Source organism: Podarcis gaigeae, assembly GCF_964106915.1.
Source record: "Podarcis gaigeae genome assembly, chromosome: 3".
Lineage (NCBI taxonomy): Eukaryota > Metazoa > Chordata > Lepidosauria > Squamata > Lacertidae > Podarcis > Podarcis gaigeae.
Window position 1 is genome coordinate 65,216,772 of NC_139680.1, and position 24,406 is coordinate 65,241,177.

Below are 24,406 nucleotides of genomic sequence, written 5' to 3' on the forward strand. Positions count from 1 at the left end.
ATCAATTCTTCGGCGATCAGCCTTCTTTATGGTCCAGCTTTCACTTCCAAAAATGTAATAAATACTTGACTCGAATAATCATGTCAGTTTACTCAGCATGGTTAGGCCCCAGAGTTTTCCAAAACACTCCCTTGATTTTGGGATTTGTTTCATCTTCAGGTATTTCACATAGACAATTCTAGCTCACAAAGTCATGTGAAAAAGGAACATTTCTTTAAATCTAAATGAATCGGTATATTATCTTCTTGGGAAATCCAAGGCAATGCAATGCCTTAAAATGTTAGCCAAACTATCAAGCATTGTTTGAAGCAAATACCGTATTTTAAACATCTATTTTATTCATTATTACACCACAGATTGGAATGGGTTACGGTGAGTTCAGTTTCACATTCAATTTATGGTCAAGGTTGGGAGAGAAGAAGATAAGCTCTAACTAGTGGTGTAATTGGCTACTTAACGGTTGAATGCATAATTAACTTTAGAATTCCCACTTCCATTTGATTTCTGATAAAACAGGCCAGAAAGTCAGTTCTTCAAATCCAAAGTAAAACATCAGATTAGGTTAGCCACAACAATGCAGAAGTCTTGGAGCTTTGAAGCAGCCTGAAGGAACACAAGTCACCTGTCTAGATCAAAATTGTCATTCAGTATTTTGTAGCAGAATACCAATTTTGATGTACTAGAAAGGTCAAGGCAATTTCTTTATACTGAATAGATATATCCAGTATTCATTCTGAACAAGTTAGATATTTATGCATTGTCAATTAAACTCTTCTTCCATAAAGTTCTTTTGGTGGCATACAGACGATGGAGTGTGCCTCCAGAGGTGAAGCCAAACTGTTGTGTTAGCAGCACCAAAGTGACCTCCCTGGGGCATAAGCCAGGGCAGTGTGTATGGAGATCCTGGGCTGTCCAGACAACAAGACCTCCCCTCGGCCTCACTGATGTGATCCAAAGCAAAGCAGAACAATATGTTTGGCACCAGCATGGCTGGAGGAGTTGCCAGAAGAAGGCATGCGAGGCACCATCCAACTGTCTTAGGGACTCCATTCTGGATTTGTATAGGGTTTACTCCTTAGTATTTTCTTCTACTGAAGATATCTTGCAAGGCAGCTATACAAAAGTTTTTTGTATAATTCTGCTTTTCTGTGAGGCTCAGTGACTAGATTTTCTCTGCCCTCTCAAAACAGGTTTCTTGCAAATTTGCCCATCTTGAGAGTAGAGCATCTATAAACATTGGGAATCCTGTATAAATGTGAGGCTTCTGCAACTTCCCTTTATCTCATAAGTGCTGACTGCACCAATAAATTTATAAGATGAACTATCCTGATGGCAGCACACACCATTGGCATGTCTTTGGTATTAAAGTAAATAAAATTGAAGCCCACTGACACTCCAATCTTAAAGCAAAGTCCCTCATGCTGTGGAAAGTTCTACAAAGTTCATTTAGTTAGCTGCATTTTTGACAAAATATATAGCATATAAAACAGCATAACTTTTGGTTTTGCACTTTAGTAACATAGAAAAGGAAGGTTTGTGTTTGGCTTTACATGACAAATGTTTGTCACCATCCTGCTTTATTTATTTTTTCCCACTCTCCTGTTTTTGGCTTGGTTTCAAACAAACAAACAAACAAACTGCTTCAGTTGGTTTTAAGGACCTCCTGATCACTGTACTACAGTATACTTTTCCCTAAGTAATCTCAAAGCCAAAGCAAACACTGTAAAACAAAATCTCCAAAAGTAAATAGTGCAGTTTGTTGCCCTCCATATGGCTCACTGGCTAGAAGGTCATAAAGTGTGGTTCTTCTCTCTTCTCCCACCCCCAGCCCAGCCTTTTTCTAGGGGAACAGCTGGGTTTACACAGCATTTTCCGAGTGTTTGGTCTGGCCCAGAGCCAGCCATGCATAATTTTTCCATTATGTGCATTTGATAGATGAGGAGCAGGGGGTGGTAACTTGGAGGAGCAAATTTGTGAGTTACTTTGGATTTTTATTAAAAGAGTCTTTTAAGAGAATATAAAGTAATGTAAACAAAATAAAAAGGCCACAAGGTATGACTAGATCTCTAATGGCAAGTGAATGTTGCCCACAGTTCAGGGAGTTTCTTCTTAAGGGGGGGTGTAGTTTTGACTTTTTCTTAAAATAAATAAACTATATAGGTTTGCCGAGAGACATATATTGTTTGTTCTCCTGATTCTTCAAGAGAGGATTGGAATTTTTAAAAATTGTTATCAATATTGAGACTGAATTGGAGGAAAATGGGAGGGAGCTAAAATGTCCCTTAATAATTAAAATGGAATGAAACTTTTCATTGGAAAGACTTCATGGAAATGGTCATATAGAGTTCATTTCTCAAATGGCTCCCATGGAAATATTTTAGGGCCCAACTAGCTGATGACATTCATGTGTAGTGAATAATAAATAGGGAGGGGGGGTCAAACCAGATCCAGAATGTGGAAGGAGGAAGGACTTTAACCCTTTGCCCTTACTAATCAGAATCGGACCTCATGCCTGCCAATGGAAACTTTCCTCCCATTGCAAGTAGCAGGGGAGCAAAGGAGTTTGGAATTCCGAACAGAATTGCAGTGGGGGCATCGTGTCTCCTCTCTCTTTCCATGCCACACAGGCTATTTCTTTAAAATCTTGCACACAGTGGCAAAAAGCTAGGGCCAAACTAGATATGGCACAGTGGATCCATGATCAGATCTGTCATTGCCTGTCTTTTTGTAAAAAAACAGTCACTTTGCTGTGCAATTTGGATTGAGCTGCAGCTCTGGAGGAAGTAAAGTTTTGCCTTTTCCCTTGTACTTTTCCCCCAGATCACAAACGCCCCCACTCTATTGTAAATCCAGGGGTTGGGGCACAGTTTGACTTAAACTGAGGAAACAGTGTGGAGAAAAGCACAACCTTGATCCTCATGCCCTCCTCTCTCTACGGTGTTACCTTTAAGGAAAGGAAATGTCATTGGCAAATCAGATAACATCTCTCAACTTTGGACCACAAAACATTCAGGTGTTGGACATAGAAATCTATGTGCTAAACACGCATGGTGAAAAGCCCCAATGTGTATGCCAGCTTTGTCCAGTTTGCTGCATTGAAAGGATTTCCCAATCACTTCATACAGGCTTTTTTGCTAAAATTTCCCAGCCTTCAAAGAAAAAGAGTGCATGCTCAAACTATAGAGACTCCCAAGACAATGCCAACAAACCCGGCCATCATCTCCCCCATCTCCCCTCAACTCCCACTATTGGCTGGATCCAGATTAAGTAAGTTGCACTTAGTTCCTATTAATATCAGTTAAGTTATCATTATTAACTTTTCAGATTGATTTCAATCTTCTATCCAGTGATAATCCATGTCACAAAACTGCATACTGCTTTTCCTCAAGAAAGGGGAGTCACACCCGTAGTTCTGTTAAAATGAGCCATTTATTAGTTCAACAAACAAAGCCTAGTGACAAACCCTGCACACCTGCTACAGTATTTCTGCTCTGCTGCTCTTGGGCCTTTCCCACTCCAATGATTCTTCAAGCCACCATCTTCAATTCATCCTCTCATTGGGTTCAGTACAGTGGTACCTCGGGTTAAGAACTTTGCTTCAGGATGAGAACAGAAATTGTGCTCTGGCGGCGTGGTGGCAGCAGGAGTCCTCATTAACTAAAGTGGTGCTTCAGGTTAAGAACGGACCTCCGGAACAAATTAAGTACTTAACCCGAGGTACCACTGTCCTTGCTTTCTTATATTCAGTAGCCAAAGCCAAAATTTCAGTTTCAAAGCATCCATAGTCTATTGAATACTTAGCTATTTGTTTTGAGAGCCTACATTTATGACCAGGAGAAGGCAACTGGTAGAAGTTTTGGCAATTCAAAAAAATAATAATGAAAAAAGTAAAACGCTTTTACAACTTACTGTATATACTTGTGTATAAGCCGACTTTTTCAGCGCATTTTTAATGCTGAAAAGGCCCCCCTTGGCTATACTCGAGTGAGGGTCCCAGCTGAGCACATTTCCAGCAGCGGCAGAGGAGGAGGAACGAGCAGCCCGAAAGCAGCCCTTTCGGGCTGCTCCTTCCTCCTCCTCTGCTGCCGCCATCAGCCTCTGCCTCTCGGCAGCACCCTAGGTAGGCAAGGGGACTGGAGGGGAGAGAGAAGCCCCCTCTTCCATGTGCACACTCCAGCCCACCAGGAGGTTTGTGGTGTGGTGAACCGGCTTATACTCGAGTCAATAAGTTTCCCCAGTTTTTTGTGGTAAAATTAGGTGCCTCGACTTATATTCGGGTCGGCTTATACTCAAGTATATACGGGTATTTACATTTCAACAGACTATATTTGACCAAATTCTTCTTTATGTAACTCTCTTACAGAACATAGGAAACTCGGCAATCTAACTGTGACAGTGAAAAAGACAGTCCCTTCTCCAGAATCTCTTCAGATCCTGTACCAGCGCATGAGATATGAATATGAGTTTTACTACTACATCAAAGAGCAGTTTCATCTATTAAAGCGCAAGTTTGGACTACGATCTTCAAATAGTAACTCTTCTCCTAGACCAGAATTTGTCATTCCTTCTCCTTTGGAAACTGAAGAGCCAGTAACAGAAGATGAGGAGCAAGATGATGAAAAGTGGTTGGAAGATATCTATAGAAGGTGATGCAAGCATCACCTTCTCTGCTGGCTGAAGCACCCAGATTTTTCATAAACTATTAAGAAAAATCCTTAAGGAAGTGAGTTACTGCACAACAGCATTTAAAAGACATTTCCCCCAGGATGAACTGATTGTGAGACCTCTTTTTGAGAGGGTCTATTTCTTTAAATTTATATTTGTTTCCCTTGGCTCCATAGGATCATAGTAGCTAGGACATACTTTTAAATGTGCCATTTCATTACAAATTACGGTACACTGTCACTGTAAAATATTGCTGTATATGGTACCTATTTGGCAGAGTGATGTAGATCACAGCATAGGTCATCTGCAGTTTTCTCAAAACCTGTTTTTCTTTGTTAGTATTTATACCGAATATTTTACAGTCACATTTGATCACTTGGAATTAAGAGGAGGGTGTTGGAGGTTTGTATTATCATCTGAACAGGGAATTCTGTTGTGCTAAAAGAAGAAAGAAACGCATTACCGCTACACTAACTCTGGATACTATTTAGGCTATGTTTTCCCCATGGAAATTAATAAGGGCATTGTTGACAAACCAAGTAGAATTGCAGGGGAAATTAAGCTTATCTTGTTAAATGTATGGGTACATCAGAGTTCAACACCTTTCGAAACTGATGAAAGTTAGGAGAGCAAATGTTTGCAGAATTTGGTGTTTGTTTCACAGAGGAAGCTAGGCTACAGGGAAGGCACTTAACTTTACTTCAGATTTTAGAAGGAGAAATCCTTCTTAGTGTATTATTCCCAGTCCTTTTATTACACAGAGACCCTAAAGGAGGGGAACACAAATAGTCAGGCATCTTTTCAAAAATGTGGGCTGTTCTAGTTGAAAGAACATTTGTGCTATGTCTTAAATGCATGATTCGGTTCCAGCTGAGAGAGATTCTTGCTGAAGTTTGAAGTCTCTGTTCAATGTGCCTCATATCTTCTGGACGGTTGAAAATAAGATAGTACCTAATACATTTGGGGTGTATTCCATGATGCATTTATTATAGAGATACAGAAGAATGTTTACTGCATTCCCTACAAAGTGTATTCCACTCTAACCCCTGATCCCGTTTCACAGTAACAACTGTCTAGGCATGGGCAGGTTCTCCTTTAACTTAAAACAGGCATGGCCAAACTTGGCCCTCCAGATGTTTTGGGACTACAGTTCCCATCATCCCTGACCACTGGTCCTGTTAGCTAGGGATGATGGGAGTTGTAGTCCCAAAACATCTGGAGGGCCAAGTTTGGCCATGGCTGACTTAAAGCAAAGGAGCAAGGAATTGCTGTTGTCTTGGTCATACTCAAATGTGTGCTGGCCAGAGAGGTACAGTCAGCATCTCTGATAGGGAGCTGGGATGAAATAGGATGGAACTGGTTTGTTGGTTTACCAGGAGCTCTACTTCTTTTCTAGTGTTTTATCTTTCAAATTCCCTTCTCAGAGCTTGTGAGCATCAACTAATATTGTAAATCACCATTATCTATTGCATTCTGTTGTTTACTATACTACTTCTATCAGGATTTGAACAAACATAATTGTGTTAAGGCTCAATGACAACATGGATGAATTATCTTGTTGCTAGTTATGTCCTAATTTTGTGGTTCCAATGCACTACTCTGAAGGAACACAGTGGGAGCAAGAAATACAGTAAATAATAATTAACCAAGATGCTGCATTGTATATTTTAAGTGGTTTCTATGAAATTACATTTAAAGAGTAACGATTAGTTTACACACTGTGGATTTCTTTTCTTTTTTAAAAAAGCAAATTAATATTCACATATTGGGTTTCTTTTTTATCTTTTTTTAAAAGAAAATATCAGATTTTATCCATGTCTCTAGAGTCCTGGGTCACTTAACATGTTCACTTTCTCTGCAATTTCACTGCTGCTTAAATCTATTTTTATCGTTCTATTTAATATTTTTCTTCATGAATACTTTGCAATGTTAAAAAGAACAGGCTGTCGGGTAATTTACTTGCTAGGTTTCAGTGTTGTATATTTTTTGTACAAAGCAACTTGGCCTCTACTCCCAGAAAGGTACTTCATAAATTTATTTGGCACATGAGCTTTTAAGATTCCTAACACAACAGGTCATTTATCTGTCATGAAATAGATTTTATAATTTACTTTAAATGACTTAAAAGCACACTTTAAGTTTGTTAATCGTTTGACTTATTTATTGTGACTTTTCAGCACATTCCAAATTCTAAGTTGCTCAGGAAAGGAGTTCATTTAAATGATTTTATTTTGATGGTTCTTTCTTTTTCTTTTTAGAATGAAATCACTGTTATAAAGCCTTCAGCCCATGACACCCTTTTAGGAAGCACCATACTTGTTTGTTAATCTCTGTGAGAGAGAAAAGGTCAGTTCAGGGCACATGTGAAAAAAACAGAGCATATATGTACATTAGGTTAGTTGTAAATGAAAGCAACCAGTGTTTGAATTAAATATTCATTAACTTATTCACTGACGTTTTGATATTAAACCATAAGACATCCATCTAAACTTTTTTTATTTTTAGTCCACTAATATTTCCATTTGGAACCTGTGCTGTTCTTCACAAAACCAGTAATCCTTCTGTGGGTTTTTTCTGGATGTAAAGGTTAAAGCATTTTCCATTTGAATCACCCTAGAAAAGATTATTTGATAAAGCACTGTTTATTGATGAAGGCCACACTTACTTTAAGCAAGCTATTTTGAGATTACTTTGCTACACCTTGAATTACTTTGAGGCACAAGGCCCAAAAGTTAACCTTTTCTAATTATATGAGAAATACAGTGAATATTTGGAACTGCACTGGCAATGTGCTTTATTGCTGTTGTGGAATAATTTTTAATGCATAGTGGTAACAGCTTTGACCCAAGCATTGCTTTTTACTAGTTAACATAGACATGGGTGTGGTGATATTTGATATCTAGGTTCAATGCTCCCCTTGTCCACAGTTCTCAGGCAACTTGCTAAACTTTAAAGAAGTGTGTGCGTCAAACCACAAACACACAAGAAATAACATGCTGTAATGGTGGTAAAATGGCTTTGAATTCCAAAATCACATTAATAAATGGTACATTTTGTGTAATTTATTTATGTTTATTTTGAAGAGATACAATAGCATTGCAGTTTTCCAAAATGCACTCACTTTGTGAACCCATGAATGTCCTTGTTTCTTTTAAAGGTACATCTGAAATACTTTAGTTTATATGAGTGTCTTGAGTGCCACATGGCTTTTGTGATGAATTACATTAATTTGTGGTAGAATTTAATAACTCAGGCCAGAAATCAAAACTGTACTCTTTAAAGATAAACAGGTTCCAACTGATAAAAGCAGTTAAGACAGGCTTCCAGCATTTTTTAAAGGAGTAATACATATTCCTTTTTTGCAACGAGAATTTACATTGAATTTAGGCTTGTACTGTTGCCTATTGCCTACAAAATTACATTTGAAAATAATTAAATGCCATGAAAACTAATAAAGGCCTGTAATATGCAAGGGTGAATGGTGCATTCTCTATTGTTTGTGTTTGTCTTTCTATAATATGAGGGTTGTATGATCAGTTCTTCAGTCTTTAAATACCCTGCATGGTGATTTAATATGAAAACAGTGGGAGTACACATGACAAGTTTTCTTAGTTTGTGTCTTAATCTGAGTGGCTGATGAATAGTTTTAGAAATTTTATATAGTTAAATAATTCTTTTTAAGTTCAAGTCCTGCTAACATCTCTTAAGTTGGCCTTGTTCCTCACCTACATTCAAAATAACTTTTCAATATTGTAGCAGCCTGCACTCAGTGAGGAAATGGTTTTGAAGGTTCACAGGTACAGGCAGATGTTTCTGGTACCTATGGAATTTTTCTCTAGTGACTTCAGCTGGTACATGTGCTATTTCAGCTTTTAGTGATGCAAAATGCCCAGTTTCAGAGCAAATGTAGATTAGGGGCTAAATGTTTATAAGCAACTCAATATTATTATCACTTTTTATCACTTTAAAAAAAACATGTATCATGTAAAACTATATTGGCAACACCATCAAAGGAGGTAATCCCAATCCCAAAACGCCTTAAATAGTAAAAATGGATGCTGCATGATATTAGAATTTGTGTATGAATTGTCGATTATAACACATAGCTTAAACCAGCTTACTTAAAAATCTAATACAGACAACTGCATCTTTGTTGAATGTAATTGATTGTTCAAATATGACACAGAGTTTGTGCAGACAAACTAATTCCTGCATCCAGAATTCAAATAAATAATGGGGTACGTCTGTGTTTGCTTTTTATCTGGTTTGAGAATTCTTACATTGCTAGATTGTCACTAGTTGTAGTATTCCCAGTCTTAGTACAGTATAAATTTCTGAAATCAAGTAGACAAGGTCCCTATAGTGCAAGGATTGGGAGATGATATTAGTGGGTGAAAGAGGATATGGAGTAAAGGGAAGCTTCTTGGTGACCCTTGGATATTTCTGCTAATCTTTCCATTGAATGGTTTTCCACATACCTGAATGTCAGTACAAACAGTATAAAAACAAAAAGGAAATCCCCATATAGCCCTGTGGGACACAAGAATAGAACAAACTTGGCAACAAATTCTATGCTCAGCCCAGAAGACGGCTGAAGAGCAATGAGGGAAGTAATAAAGTATGGGTGCCAATCTCCCTTTCGGGCATGGTCTTAAATTTATCTTTATGTATTTGTCCTGAAAACTATGGTAGAGCTTATGGTTCCAAAGTCATGTCCCTTGTAGGGATGAAAATTGATTATATATAAAGGAATAACTTGTTATAAACCTTTTATTTCATTTTTTAAAAACCTGAAAAATATTCCGGATTTTTATTTTATTGGCAAATGAGTGTATATGTGTGGGTGTATGACTGGATTCATGAATCTGAGACAGAAGCTTGAACTGACTAAAGCCTCAGCAGCAGTAGGCTCTTTATGATAAACCACAGTGGAATTTGGAAACTTTTCAGCAACTTTGACCTTAACTTTGTCTTACAAATATCACAGTGTCAAACAGCATTGCATATGTCTCCTCATCATGGACGCAGAAGGAATAATTGTCCAGCCAACTCTCTTTTTCCAAAACAATACTCTTCGAGTCAAAGGAAAATAGCTAAGGTCTTTAATTTCCCTAAATAATGTCCATTTTTCCTTCTGAAATGTTTCGTATTAACAATAAATATACATTTTGCAGCAAATACTTTATAGTAACTTTGGATTGCATTATAATTACATGGAAGTAGATTTCTGTTACGTTTCGGCAAACTGTATGCAAACTAATAGTGCTCTCTATACCATGCCATAGTGCATGGCATTCACACATCAGGGGAAACCATAGTTAATGGTTTACAGTGAATGTGCAAAGTTGGATAGTCTTGCGTAACTAGGGATTATGGGTTGTTCGGCATGTGGGCAAGTGCACATCTGCACAGCCCAGCCCTGTGGTGTGAAGCCTGGATTGTGCCCATTATCTCAAATCAGTAGTCAAATATTAAACACAAAGGGGCTCTTGAGTCTTCGTAGCCACATGGCAGTTTGCAATTCTGTGAGCAATAAAATTCAGCCACTGCCATGACTTTAAATCATTGGGGGGGGGGGGATCTGTAGTCATTATGTTATTTCTTTTTTCCTCCTAAAGATGGGCTCTTCTTTCTCCTGTCATGCACATTCCCACCTTTGGTATACAATCTCAGAATTCAGAGTCTGAATTTTCATTCCATGAAAATGCTGTACAAAAGTTCAAGAGAAGTGTATGTTTATATTACCCCTTGGTGTTCCAACATCCTGTATAGAGGGGAGGCAGGATCATCCCAAATATGGGTCACAGAGGCTTTGATTGTTAAAAGGGGAAGCAATTATTTTCAGCAAGATGGCTAAGGGAACAATTCATCCCTTCTCCCTTTTTATTTTGCCTTTATGTATTCACATACTGTATTTATTTCCAAAAATGGAACTGTTGGAAAATAATGTACTGTCAGTGTCAATATAGTACCAAGTTATTTCACAGTCATATACCAAACATATCTTAGAGCTTTTTGTTTAATGTCAGCAGCAGATACTATGAATTCCAGTCTAAGTACATCATTTCAGATCCATGTTGCAGAGCTCTTATCTCTAGAGATTCTGATCAATGTAAACTTTTTCCCAGCCTGAAACACTTGCCCTCTAAAAGATTTCCACAGAGCCTTTCACTGGTAACCACAGAGCGGTCTCCTGTAACCCACCTGCATTTCCTGCTCTTGATCTCCCCAACCTTTAGTTGTGATGTATGTAGATTGTCTTTCTGGTCAAGAAAACATGACTCTCTGATCTGTACAATGCCTACTACACACAACAATGTTTGTTAATGTAGTGGATACAGAGAGTGGGGGGAAGGATGTGGATGGGAACAGTGCACATAAGGTACATTTGACTGTCAAAAATCAAACAGATGTTGATTTTATTATGAGAATTTCCTTTTTAAAAAATATTAAACTGGTTTTGTGCACACTAGAGGGAGCCCTGATCACAACAATAATTGAAAACATATTTCAGAAACTGTGCAAACAGCACTCTTTATGTCTTCATAAGCATTGATAAATTTTAATTAGGAAATTACTACATTTATTTAATGAGAAAATTGGCTTGCCCCCATAGCCTGCTGCTTAATTGTGACATTTGATTTCTTTTCATTTCTACCCCACCTTCCCTGAAGGCTCTAGGCTGGTATAACAAATTAAAACTCCACAGTTGCTTAGGAAAAAACACCCCAGCCACCAAGAGAGAACTCCTATCATATTGTCTTACAGTCCTCGTGCAGAGGATTAAACCTTGGCCATGAATGGGCTCCTACAAGTCATTGCCTCTTGTGTTCTGTACTTTTATGAACACAGTGGCTGGGTGAGGAACCAAGGGCCAAACTAGACTTTTGTTTAATATGGATGTAGCATGTACCATACCTTGTTTTTCCTCAGCTAGTTACAGGCATGGGAGAGCCCGATTCTGACTGCAAAGTCAACACTGGGAGGGAAGGCTTTTCACTCACCCACCACCATCAGAACAAAGATTGGGGCCCCAAGCAGCTAATACCTAAACTAAGTTCCAACTGTGGCAGGCGAGTGAAGAGATAAGGCTCCTCTACCTGCATGCTGCCTTTGTGGTGAGAATTGGGCTCTCCTAGTTAGCTAAAGAAAAACAAGGGACATAGCTGCCTGCACATCTAATTTGGCCTGAAGGAAGCTTTATTGGCTCAACTTAGTTTGTGATGGGACATAGGAAACAAGGCAGTCTCTATCTCCATTTCTCCTTCTGTGTGTATTTGTAAGTTATAAAGCAAAACAAAAATTCTTATGTTGATCTTCCAGTAGGACAATCAGGGTTTCCGTACCAAATTTGGTCAGGAGTTCAGAAAGCTGATAATGTTCAAGGATGCTTGAAGTGGCTCAACAACTTTCTCCCCTTTCCAAACCATAACTTGTTCTTTCCCTTTTTGTAAGGACAGAAGATAGCAGGAATCATGGTTGCAAGTGATGACTGGTGTTGAGGTTAAGTCTGATGAATTGAAGGCACTGAAGAGAGTAGTTAAGTCAGGGGTCAGCAGGGGGCCGGTCCACTGTCCCTCAGACCTTGTGTGGGGCTAGACTATATCTTGGGGGGGGGGGGGGAGAGATGAACGAATTCCTATGCCCCACAAATAACCCAGAGATGCATTTTAAATAAAAGCACACATTCTACTCATGTAAAAACACGCTGATTCCCAGACCGCCCGTGGGCTGGATTTAGAAGGCGATCAGGCCCCCAGGCCTTAGTTTGCCTACTCATGAGTTAGATAAATACAAATTTTCCCTTATGATAATGAAAGCCTCTTGGTCAAAGTTGTACCTTATGTAACAGTAGAGTAGCTTGCACTATGTACACACTATACCTTTAAAGCACATTGAAAACACATCATTTCCCTCAAAGAATTCTGGGCATTGTAGTTTACCCCTCACAGAGTGACAATTCCCAGCAACCTTTGACAAATGACATTGTCCAGAATTATTTGAGGGAAGGAATGAGTTTTAAAGGTATGTGTGTACATAGTCTAGAGTGTGAAGGTGGAATTGCATGTTACATTATATGGCCACCACTGAAACCAGCAACCATGTGTTAGTAAAGGTAAAGGGACCCCTGAACATTAGGTCCAGTCATGACCGACTCTGGGGTTGCGGCACTCATCTTGCTTTATTGGCCGAGGGAGCTGGTGTACAGCTTCCAGGTCATGTGGCCAGCATGACTAAGCTGCTTCTGGTGAACCAGAGCAGCACACAGAAACGCTGTTTACCTTCCCGCCAGAGTGGTACCTATTTATCTACTTACATTTTGACGTGCTTTCGAACTGCTAGGTTGGCAGGAGCTGGGACCGAGCAACGGGAGCTCACCCCGTCGTGGGGATTTGAACTGCTGACCTTCTGATCGGCAAGTCCTAGGCTCTGTGGTTTAGACACAGCGCCACCCGCTTGTCCCCTAATGTCTAGGACAACTTACCTATATCCTGGCAGGACATTATAAATAACTGGCTGTCATTAGTCCTATGGAGGTGTATTGGAGGAGGTGATTGGATCCTGAGGAGGAATGGGATGAGCTTGGAGAGTTCCTGTTTCCTTGCCCAGTCCCAGGACTCTGGCTACATGCCATCCTTCGAAAGGAAGGTGCAGGGGGCATGGCACTTATTGGAGCAACATATTAGCCATGTGCTACATTTTACAATCTGCCTTGCCTAAGAACCACTCTGATTTATGGATTAAACCACACTGGGAGTTCAGTTCATCCAGCAATAAGGGCCAGGACACTGGCAGAGAGTAAACGAAAGCACCCCACCATGATGTTGGGACACAACTAGATATTCCTTTCCTTTTAAGTGGAGATATAGGGTGGTGTTGAAGTGAATAGCTGTGGTTAACAGAACAAGACTTCCCCTCCCTCTCTTTCCCCTGCATGTGCTGGCTCCAAATCTGCTCTGGAGTTTGGGGAAACCCCTAGAACAGATGTAGGGAGTTAAGAGGGGCAGGATTTCTGCTGATGGGAAATCCTTGTGTTTACACAATCGACGACTTAGTCCTACTTTGACTACTGCCCTATCCAGTCTGTATCTGTATTGGACTTGGCATTATTTTTATATCTGGTTTTACTGTTCATGGGTTTTATTGTTGAAAAGCTTCCGCACGTTTAATGGAAAGCAATTACTAAATGAAATGAAATAAATAAACTAGGGCATTACAAGGAAGGAATGACAGATTTGTTTGTTTTTTGAAAGGAATTGTGTATTTAATATGACAGGCAGCTCTAGGCAGAAAGAGAGTAGGAAATCTTAGGAATGTGAATTTAACTGAGATACCCAGTGGGGGCTGATTGCAATTCTAAGTTACAATGTGACTACAGGTGACCTTTTCAGGGTCACCTGAGATTGAGTCACAAAGAGCAAGGCAAACAGAGATTCACCTCCTCAGTAAAAAATAAGAATGAACAACCATGGAGCTCGTTTTCATTTGTGAAAAAAAATAAGGTTATCTGATTTGAAGTCATATGGACGAATAGGGAAGACGTTAATGGTACAATTATGGTCTGTGGTCTTGCCCACATCCAGTGAAAGAGGTAGAAACAGGTATGTGTGTGTGTGTGTGTGTGTTAAAGTAAGAGGATGTAGCTGAGGGATAATTCTGAGAAAAAAGAGTAGACAAAACAAAGCAGCAGCAATGGATCTGTTGCTGAAAAAATCACAGAAACAATATATCTTGCTGGAAGGGACAAGAATGGAAAAAGTGTCTTGATGAGTATGCATGTAATGTTACACCACAGTTTAAAGATACATAAAGTCAGGGAAACTAGAAAAGAATGTGTAAAATCCTTTCCATAATGAAGTTCAGACTGTTGGCTGACTCAATTAAAAATAAAATAAAAATAAAATGGCCCAGCTTCTTTACAATGACTTCGGAAATAGTAGCTACTACTCTGCTCACACTGCTGACACAGACCTCAAGAGGGTGATTCACTGCCTATTTACAGTCAGTGATGAAGCGAGGGCTGGATCTCAGGCCAAAATCCAGGTCCTGCAGCCCAGGGGTTCCCCAGATTACCCCCAAGCCCAGCTGCAGATGATAGGGGCAGCAGCACACAGGCTCACCACAAGTCCCTGGGCTGGCATGGGCATGCCAAGGCACACCGGGGCTGGCACTGGTTGCCACAGCATCCTTGCATTTTGCTTACTTTTAAACGCATGTTATAGTAAGGGGAGGGGCAACCAAATTTGTTCATGGTTACAGAGGCTAATTTTATTTTTCTTCTACATTAAAATGGTGTTTGTTGATAAGCTTATGGAGTTAGCATCAGCGGCGGCAGCCCTGTTTTATTCCTTTAGTGGTGGTGGTGCTATGATTTGAGTTCAGAATCTGGACCTGCATGTGATTAGAGTGTTTCTTCTTTTTATTAGCATTGGCAAAAAAAGAAAGTTTCTTCACATACCAGGACTGCAAGGGCAATTGTTAAGCATGGAATGGTTGCAGGTGGGGGGGGGGGAGAGAAAATGAAGGTAGCATCTTTGGGAGCCGTAGCAACAGCCAGCGCTGCACAGGAACACCCACAGGACCCCTAGGTTGTCTTGTGCGGTGTGCCTGCACATCTGCAATCTCGTCCCCATTTCACCCATCCCGATAAGCGGCAGCAACACTGGAGCCAGGAGGTTATTTCTGTGGTTCCACCTTGCTGGGTGGTAAATCCAGGGTCTGACATTGCTAGCTGCACCACTGCTTAGTGTATGTTGTTTCACTGGGTGCAGGTTATCAGGGAATCACCTGCCATCAGAGTGATTAGAATAGGTTGTTTAGTGCAGGGGTGGGCTGCACAAATTTAGCTCATCAAGCTACCCTGTTTGGTGCCCAAGTTCATTTTCCCCAAACCACAGCCACCTGCCCCACACCTGATGTCATATGGGAAGTAGGTACATGGCTGGACAGGAACCATCAGGAGCTTAAAGTGATTGTGGTCCACTCCAGCGTGCCTTACTTCTCCAATAACACCAAGTGGTTTCCATTCCAAAGGGGTAGCACAATTTGTATGTTTCCGAACACAATTCAAAGTGTTGGTGCTGACCTTTAAAGCTCTAAACGGCCTCAGTCCAGTATACCTGAAGGAGCATCTCCACCCCCATCATTCTGCCCAGACACTGAGGTCCAGCGCCGAGGGCCTTCTGGCGGTTCCCTCACTGCGAGAAGCCAGGTTACAGGGAACCAAGCAGAGCGCCTTCTCGGTAGTGGCACCCACCCTGTGGAACACCCTCCCAGCAGATGTTAAGGAGAAGAACAACTTCCAGTCTTCCACCCTGTGGAATGCCCTCCCACCAGATGTCAAAGAGAAGAAAAACTACCAGACTTTTAGAAGACATCTGAAGGCATCCCTGTTTAGGGAAGCTTTTAATGCTTAACAGACCGCTGTATTTTAATACTTTGTTGGAAGCTGCCCAGAGTGGCTGGGGAAACTCAGCCAGATGGGCGGGGTATAAATAATATATTATTATTATTATTATTATTATTATTATTATTAGGAGTTTCAATGAAATCTGCTTGGTGTTGTTGGTGCAACAAAGCCTTTGTGCTGCAGCGCCCAATTGCAGGACAACTCATATCAGGTGATGAACAAATAGCTCCACCCACCTGTCAACGTTGGCTTGGGCTTCCCCACCCCTCTACATCTGGATTGCAACTAATTTATGTTGAATGGCTCATGTACCCAGATCACTTTTGAATGCAACACATTTAGCATAAACTATCTACTTTGAGCCAGTTTAGTTTGCCCAGCTACTGAGCATCCATTCATGCACACAGTGACCCAAAATGTCTGGTACATTTGACAGTGACCACAGGTTCACAGAACCTGGGGGGGGGGAGGGGGCGTGAACCAAAATGGATGTGAAATGACTGTTGGAAATTTGGAAGTGACGTTGAAATGCTGAAAGTGAATTTACTGCCATGTGACATCAGGTGGGAGAATGATCACCTACAAGAGACTATGTATTTTTATTAAATCATTTACGATAGAATCCAGCAACACTACGACTTTCTGAGCTCTTGTTTTGTGGCACAAATGAGAGTAAGTTGAATGAATGCATGCCACAGTACTACATTCTTCACAGATTACTAGGTAATCCTTTCCAGCTGCTTTCTACACCTGTGGCAATTTAAGTTTGTTGTGGCTGAGGGGAGAATGATCACAAGAAAGGCATGATAGGGTGGCTGTACTTAAGTTTTAGCGGTTACTTCTAACTAGCAATGGGGAGAAATCCAGTTCACTGCATGAATGGAAATGCACGTCTCCTTTGAGATATGAAATTCTCTAAATGGTGTGTACACATGCATTTTATCTGTATACCGCCTTTCCATAGTTCAAACCATGTTCAAGGAGGCTTACAACATTAAAAAAAAACCACTGTGTCATTACAAAAAATAACAAAAGTAGTCATTAATAAATAAGAAAGAAATCAAAAAGTACACAACCAAATTAAACAATTTCTACATTAATTAGAATAAGATCTAAAATAAAGATTAAAAAGTGTTATCAGTACTGTAACAGCAATGACCTCCCCCACAACAAACAATACCCCAGCCCAAATCTGTATTGGGGGAAAGTGCACATAAAATGCCTATTTCAGAAAAGAACATTAGGCAAAGTTGCATACGTCCGTACAAATGTACACTAAAACACTGACATATTTTCATGAGGACTTAAAACTAATAATCACAAACTACAATTCTATTTTTCTATGAAACAGAAATCTGGAGAACTGAGCTTAAGACTTGAACAATTAGGGACTGTGAGAAACTGAAACTGACAGATTCATCCATCCCTATTTCCAGCTGACACGAACACTATTCTGCCTGATCATTAAGCAACCTAATAAGGATATCCACATTTTCCTCTTGCAACTCTATTTTCCTAATGAGATGTTATGAACAGCCATTTGGGATGGAGAATATATTTCTACTCAAGTGAAAATGTAACTATTTTGGTAATCCAGCGATGCAGCTGACAAGGGCTATTGCAGTGCTGATAACGGAAAGGGAAAACACTCCCTTGTGCTCACAGGCATATCTACCTTTCTCAGCCAGCAGTGGAAGTCTTGGCACCTGCACAGATGGGAATCACATGCAAGGTAGTTTATTACTATTTGGTATCATAGGCAGGCTAACCCCTGGCATCAAAAAGCAATGGAAGTCCCTCGTTATTCAAGGTGACACACATGGCTGAATAATATCAACCCCAAGTCAAATAAGTGGGCATTTGTCTTAGATAAGGAACCCTCCAAATTCGTTTTGCTAACTAACTGTATGGAATGTACAGTATTTCCTGGAACTCAAACGTGGGGTCTGCAGCACGTGAGCCTATGGAAAAGAAACCTGTACATTTTAAACTGATTTGGCAAGAACAGTTTTGAACACTCTTTGCATTGCTGATTTGCTTTTGGGAAGTAACACGATATAATATGGAGTGTCCTAAAAGGTATAAAAAGATAAAATAGTTAGGTATAAACAAAGGTGTAACACAGCAGCCTTACAATCTAATTAGCTGTTCCTTCTAAACATGTAGTTGTGTAAATAATTGGATTTTTAGAAAGACGCTATAAATCTCCATTACTACGTTTGCTGAAGGAAACCAGAACTGGAAAAGGCTAATAATTTTTTTCTTCCTTACAGTTTTGTGATATGAGGGAAAGTAGGAGCAAATGCACAGCACTTGTTTGATTTTGCGTTTTGCTTTTAATTCTGTTTATTTACAAGGTAAAGAAATATATGCTCAGATACATGAACAAACATGGGATGGGAGGAATATAAGTAATATTGCAGCTTTATTTCAGAGTTTTCATGAATGTGCACTTTTAATCCACGGTCATGGGAACAGATGTAGAAAGTGGGATGAAATATGAACTGAGGGACATTGTTGATGAGTGCCACAAGGTTCCTGCGTGCAAAAAGGAATGTTTATTGTGTTTCTTTTGCAATGGTGGTATTTACAGGAGAAGTGACAAATCGGAAAGTGTCTGAATCAAAATTGTGACTCCTGATCTGTTGCTGGATGAAGATATTGACAAGTACTTCCTGACTTGGAGATCCTTGAGCAGCTTGCTTGCTCACTGGTTGCTGGTAGGGCTGAATAGCCACTCAGAATGAAAGGAGGCCCACGAAATGAATAGGCTGATTCTAAAGTCAGTGTAGCCAGATGCCCTTTTGGACCCTCAAATCTGAAATGCATGGAATGTGCTTAAATGTCTTTATGTACAGATGCAACTGGGACAACTTCTTGCGGTCCTACAATTCCCTACTGGAATGCTCCTTCACCACAAATATATTGATGTGATTTTTAATTCTGCAGCCCGAGGGGAAGAGGGAAATCATAGCTCTTTTTATGTTTCTGGGTGAGCAGTTTCAAGAGAATTTTTTAAATTATCAGTAGCTTTAAACGCCACATGACTGGTTCTTGCAATGGAATGTCTGATTCGGCAAAGAAAGTTTGCTTGCCCATTTTAGAAATCTGTTCTCAATTTGCATTGCTTCATTCAAGTTTAACATAGCTGTTACGTTTAATGCCGCTCGTGGCAATTTAATACTCTACTATATGAACCATTGGAACATGCTAAAGCAGAAAAATATGCTCAGGCTTAACCATATAAATAAGTTAAATTCTTTATAAAAAAATATAAAGAATGCAGCAGAAAGCAGAATATGAACACCCTTACAATTTATAAACACAGAGATCTATAAGTCCATGAGTGGAATGCAGGGAGCGGGGAGAAATCAAATGAGGAAGAGCTAAGAGAAGCAAGCTATTTTGGGTAAAAAAGACAATAAATAAAACAAGCTACAGAATATCTATTAGTTGAAAATTGAGATTGGCTACTGGTTTAAACTGAGAAGCCAGATCAAAAATTTTACTATTAGAACAACATAATTTTTGGAGTTCTTCCCCCTGAAACACACTGGCAGTTAAGAACTGGAATGTGATGGAGAATCTGAGGAATATATTTCGGATGCTTTGTTTGATTTTGTTGAACTAACAGTAGCCAATTGGAGCAGGAAGGAGTCTCTTCCCATATAAATGTTCGTCATTCTCTGGAACATCAGTGAGGATCTATGATAGCTGCATGTTCAACTAGGGAGAGTGCTCAAAGAACTGTGGCTATTACTAATATTGTATAGTATTATTGCTGGCATCTGTCTAGAGAGACAATGGAGTGTGCCTCTGGGGGTGAAGCCAAACTCTGTGTTAGCAGCACTGAAGTGACCTCCCAGGAACACAGGCCTAGGCAGTGTATATGGAGGTCCTGGGCTGGCCAGAAGCAAAGATTCTCTGCAAGAATATCAAGGGTGACTTTGTCAAAAGCCTTACTTTCAAAAGCCTTTTTTCAGAACAAAGGAGCCAGACTGCCAATGGGGATTATCAAGCTGCAAACACAGTACAGTGGTGCCCCGCAAGACGAATGCCTCGCAAGACGAAAAACCCGCTAGACGAAAGGGTTTTCCGTTTTTTGAGGCGCTTCGCAAGACGAATTTCCCTATGGGCTTACTTCGCAAGAAGAAAGCCCATAGGGAAATCTCCAGGGACCTCTTTTAAATGCTGGTGGTGGGGAGCAAAGCCTTTCCCCCCCTCCAGCCTTCAGAAGAGGTCCAGGAAGGCCGGCGAGGGCCGAAAGGCTTTGCTCCCCACCGCCAGCATTTTAAAAGCGGTCCGGGATAGCAGGGAAGCGCTTCCCGCTATCCCGGATGGCTTTTGAAGGCAGGCGGGGGGGAGCAAAGCCTTTTGCCCCCCGCCCGCCTTCAGAAGAGGTCCTGGACCTCTTCTGAAGGCTGGCGGGGGACAAAAGTCTTTGCTCCCCCTTGCCTGCCTTCCCGGGAGAGCGGAGAAACGCAGCGCAGCGTTTCTCCGCTGTCCCGGAGGGCTTTGAAGGCAGGCGGGGGGGGGGGGAGCAAAGACTTTTGCCCCCCGCCGGCGTTCAGAAGAGGTCTAGGACCTAGACCTCTTCTGAACGCCGGCGGGGGGCAAAAGTCTTTGCTCCCCCCCTGCCTGCCTTCCCGGGAGAGCGGAGAAACGCAGCGCTGCCTGCCTTCCCGGGAGAGCGGAGAAACGCAGCGCTTTCTCCGCTTTCCCGGACGGCTTTTGAAGCCAGGCGGGGGGCAAAAGTCTTTGCTCCCCCCTGCCTGCCTTCCCGGGAGATCGGAGAAACGCAGCGCTTTCTCCGCTTTCCCGGACGGCAGCGCTGCCGCCCGCGAGCATTTTAAAAAACCCCGGGACAGCGGAGAAGTCCTCTGCTGTCCCGGGGTTTTTTAAAATGCTGCAGGTGGGAAGAAAAGCCCTTGTCCCCCCCCCCCCCAGCCTTCAGAAGAGGTCGGGGGACAGACTGTCCCCGGACCTGGACTGAAGGCGGTTTCCTTAGGAACGCATTGATTGATTTTCAATGCATTCCTATGGGAAACCGTGCTTCGCAAGACGAAAAACTCGCAAGAAGAAAAAACTTGCGGAACGAATTAATTTCGTCTTGCGAGGCACCACTGTACAGTGGTACCTCAGGTTACATACGCTTCAGGTTACATGCACTTCAGGTTACAGACTCTGCTAACCCAGAAATAGTGCTTCAGGTTAAGAACTTTGCTTCAGGATGAGAACAGAAATCAGGCTCCGGTGGCATGGCAGCACCAGGAGGCCCCATTAGCTAAAGTGGTGCTTCAGGTTAAGAACAGTTTCAGGTTAAGTACGGACCTCCGGAACGAATTAAGTACTTAACCTGAGGTACCACTGTACAGATGTCGCCTGAAGATTACCAAAGTTGGCAGCAAAGCGATGTCTTTCCTTCTCCCGACGCCTTCCAAGGTTACCAATACATATAAGATTTGTTTTCTATCTTTTAAATTTAGTATATTTTAAAGTTTATCAACTAAGTTTGTTCTTTTAGTGGCTTTGTCTGGGATAATCATCTGGCTTTCCATTTACTGAAGCATTCACTTCCCTTTGTCCAAGCAAGCTAACAGCACTTGGATACTGAAATCAAAAATTAAAGCTAAATGATTAATTGGCCGCTTGTTCATTGCAGCCAGGTTGACATTGCCCAAACACTGGAGAGACTTATAATGTGTGCCACTGGACTACAGGTGTGATATTTAGCCCTTATGGAAATAGTGACTCAAAATGATATTTCTTCATGCTATTTTTTAAAAAAATGTTTTGTCTTTGCACTCACTTATTTTTTATGTTAGCAATAAGGGTCACAGTAAAAATCCACCATCCTATTATGCTAAAATGAATGGCACTGTATTTTTATTTACTCACACATACAGAACTTTACTGTGGTCCATAAACCCAAAATACACAGTACATTTTTTTTTTACATTGACACTGTTGTTGAATTGTATTTTTCTATTATTCCCTTGTATTCATGGATGCATATTTGTACTTACTTTCACACTGATTGGAAGCCACTTTTTGTCCTTCCCAAAAGAGGCTTCCTGGGAGGCTGGAGGGACATTGCTGGAACAACTCTTGGGTTGGGGGAACTGGCTAAAATGTTTTAAAATGTTTTAAACAGTTCTAATTTTGGTTCCTTTGTTTTGTTTTTGTCAGGCTGATGTTGGTTAAATGTTTAGTTGGGGTTGGTGGTTATAACTGCAAACTATTTATTGTTGTTGTTGTTGCTATTATTGGTTTCTATTGATTTATTGGTTGGTTTGTTGCTTGTATGGGATATTTTGATTATTAATGTTTGATGCTTTGTTGTGTTTTTATATATGTTGTAAGCCGCCCAGAGTGGCTGGGGAAACCCAGCAAGATGGGCAGGATATAAAATTTAAAAATATTATTTATTATTACTGAAATCTAGATACACTATGTCCACAGCAGTCTTCACAATGCTTTGCCTTTGAACTTCACAAGGACCATTTGACAGGCCACTCCTGAAGAAAAGAGGACTGAATAAAATGCCTCTTTGGTTTGATTTGACAAAGCAATTCAGTTTGCCTGAAAAGAAACCTCAGTCTATTAGGAAATAGAGTATCAGCTGATGAGATTGCCTTTTACACATGGTTTGTGGATTGCAATTTGAGGCAAAGCGTTTTCCCATTGTGTCCCTATGATTGTCAGCAATTTGAGAATTCACAGAAACCTCTCCATCTAAAGCAGTTATGAAAACACACATCCTGGCAACCTTCACAATGGCTATACAGGTAATAGCAGAGAGCCCTGCAGCTCTTTGGAGAAATTTCGGTATGGACATAAACAATATTATTTGTTGAGATAACTGAGGGACGTTTGAATGAAAGAGTGCTGCTTTTAGTGTCAAACAACTTTCTCCTTTGGAAAATGGGCTTTACAGTCCGGTGTATTTCAAAAACCCATTTGACCAAAGGTAAGCGTGGAACAAAAAACACTTGACATTTTTATTCCATGACACTTCTTTGTTTTTATAAAGTGTGCGTCTGTATGTGTACATAAAGTACTGTATATGTTAGAAAAGTAGGTAGACATCTACAAGTATACTCATGATCTTAACAAACTACTGAAGTAGAAGTCTGTACTAGAGAGGCTTGTTACTCCTCAAGTTCAAAGTAGTTTGCTTTATGATGCAGATGTTCTCAAAAGTTCATCCATATTTGCAAAGTGAAGCCAAACCCACACAGAGTGTCTCTCAGCAAGTTAACTGAAGTCTGCTGCTCAACAGCCAGTTTATATTTCTGTTTGTGTTTTAAGAAGACATCTTAAAATAACACAAAATTAGTTTTGAGCATTCCACTTATTCTTGGGACACTCAGGGTGACAGAACTGCCAGCCAGCACCAGGATGAGGCTAGACCCACAATGTGTTTCTCTGAATGTTAAGTATGCTGTGTTCTGTGGGCCCACAAAAGCCAAAAGACACATGCTGCTCCTCTTCAAAGGCAAAACAGGAAGGATCCCACTGTATTGTTCAAGGGCCCTGGGAACCATCTTCTCTGTTCGAGCAGGAAGACTTTATGAAATAAATGCATCTGGAATGATGATTCCACTTTGTCATTTTTCCAGTCTAAAAGAGTTTCTGGAGCGTACAGAAGAGGATAGAGGGTAAACAGCTTTTAAGATTCCTATACTACAAGGACTGCAAAAGTAACTTGAACAGTAAAACCAAAAGGAATTTAAATCAGGGCAAACAGCAAGATCCAAATTTATAGGCATAACTAGTTTCTATTTTATTAGGAAAACTGGTAAAACTAAGACTGAAGCATTTTATTTTCTAAAAATAAGACATGCTAGAGTTTCTTAAATATGCAAATACATTAATTTCCTTTCCTATAATTCCACTGATCCATTTAAAGTATGTGGGTTCATACATAGTGTTCCCCTGCATACAGAAGCTTATTGAAGGATAAGTCCCAGGCATGCAAAGAAATGGTGGTACAGAGCTATTTTTTCTTCCATTGTAGTGAATCGAGAAATCTGTGAGTGGTTGAGCATCAGTGTGTTGTAGTGCATGTGTTGCTCTGGACTGTCCTGATCATCAAATTCTACCATTTGTACGGTAATTTATTTTTTCCTCTTCTGTCAGTGCACAGGTACCTATAAAAAGAATGCATGGGAAGAGACAATCCAGACATAGTCTGAGCTCCAGTTACAGATAGGTAGCCGTGTTGGTCTGCCATAGTCAAAACAAAAAAAATTCCTTCCAGTAGCACCTTAAAGACCAACTAAGTCAGTTCTTGGTATGAGCTTTCGTGTGCATGCACACTTCTTCAGA

The 24,406-nt window shown here is 40.5% G+C and overlaps 3 protein-coding genes across 14 annotated transcripts in view; 2 read left to right on the top strand and 1 right to left on the bottom strand.

The window, feature by feature from the left end:
• The window catches only part of UST (uronyl 2-sulfotransferase), a 119,939-nt gene extending 111,795 nt beyond the window's left edge, over positions 1-8,144 (top strand). Inside the window, exon 8 of the mRNA XM_083731849.1 lies at positions 4,364-8,144. Coding sequence (XP_083587975.1) covers positions 4,364-4,650 — 287 coding nt within the window. The 3' untranslated portion in view covers positions 4,651-8,144. The remainder of the gene's footprint in view (positions 1-4,363) is intronic.
• The window catches only part of GINM1 (glycosylated integral membrane protein 1), a 785,919-nt gene that overhangs the window by 615,756 nt on the left and 145,757 nt on the right, over positions 1-24,406 (top strand). The window lies entirely within an intron of this gene.
• The window catches only part of LOC310841273 (uncharacterized protein), a 155,201-nt gene that overhangs the window by 95,394 nt on the left and 35,401 nt on the right, over positions 1-24,406 (bottom strand). The window contains exon 4 of one of the 11 annotated variants that reach the window (XR_014562453.1): positions 834-1,227. The exons of 8 other annotated variants lie outside the window; for them this stretch is intronic. The gene's annotated coding sequence lies outside the window, so the exon portion shown is untranslated. Of the gene's footprint in view, positions 1-833; positions 1,228-18,375; positions 18,614-23,878; positions 24,229-24,406 lie in introns of those variants that run through there. 2 more of the 11 variants (XR_014562454.1, XR_014562455.1) reach the window with 2 other exon arrangements.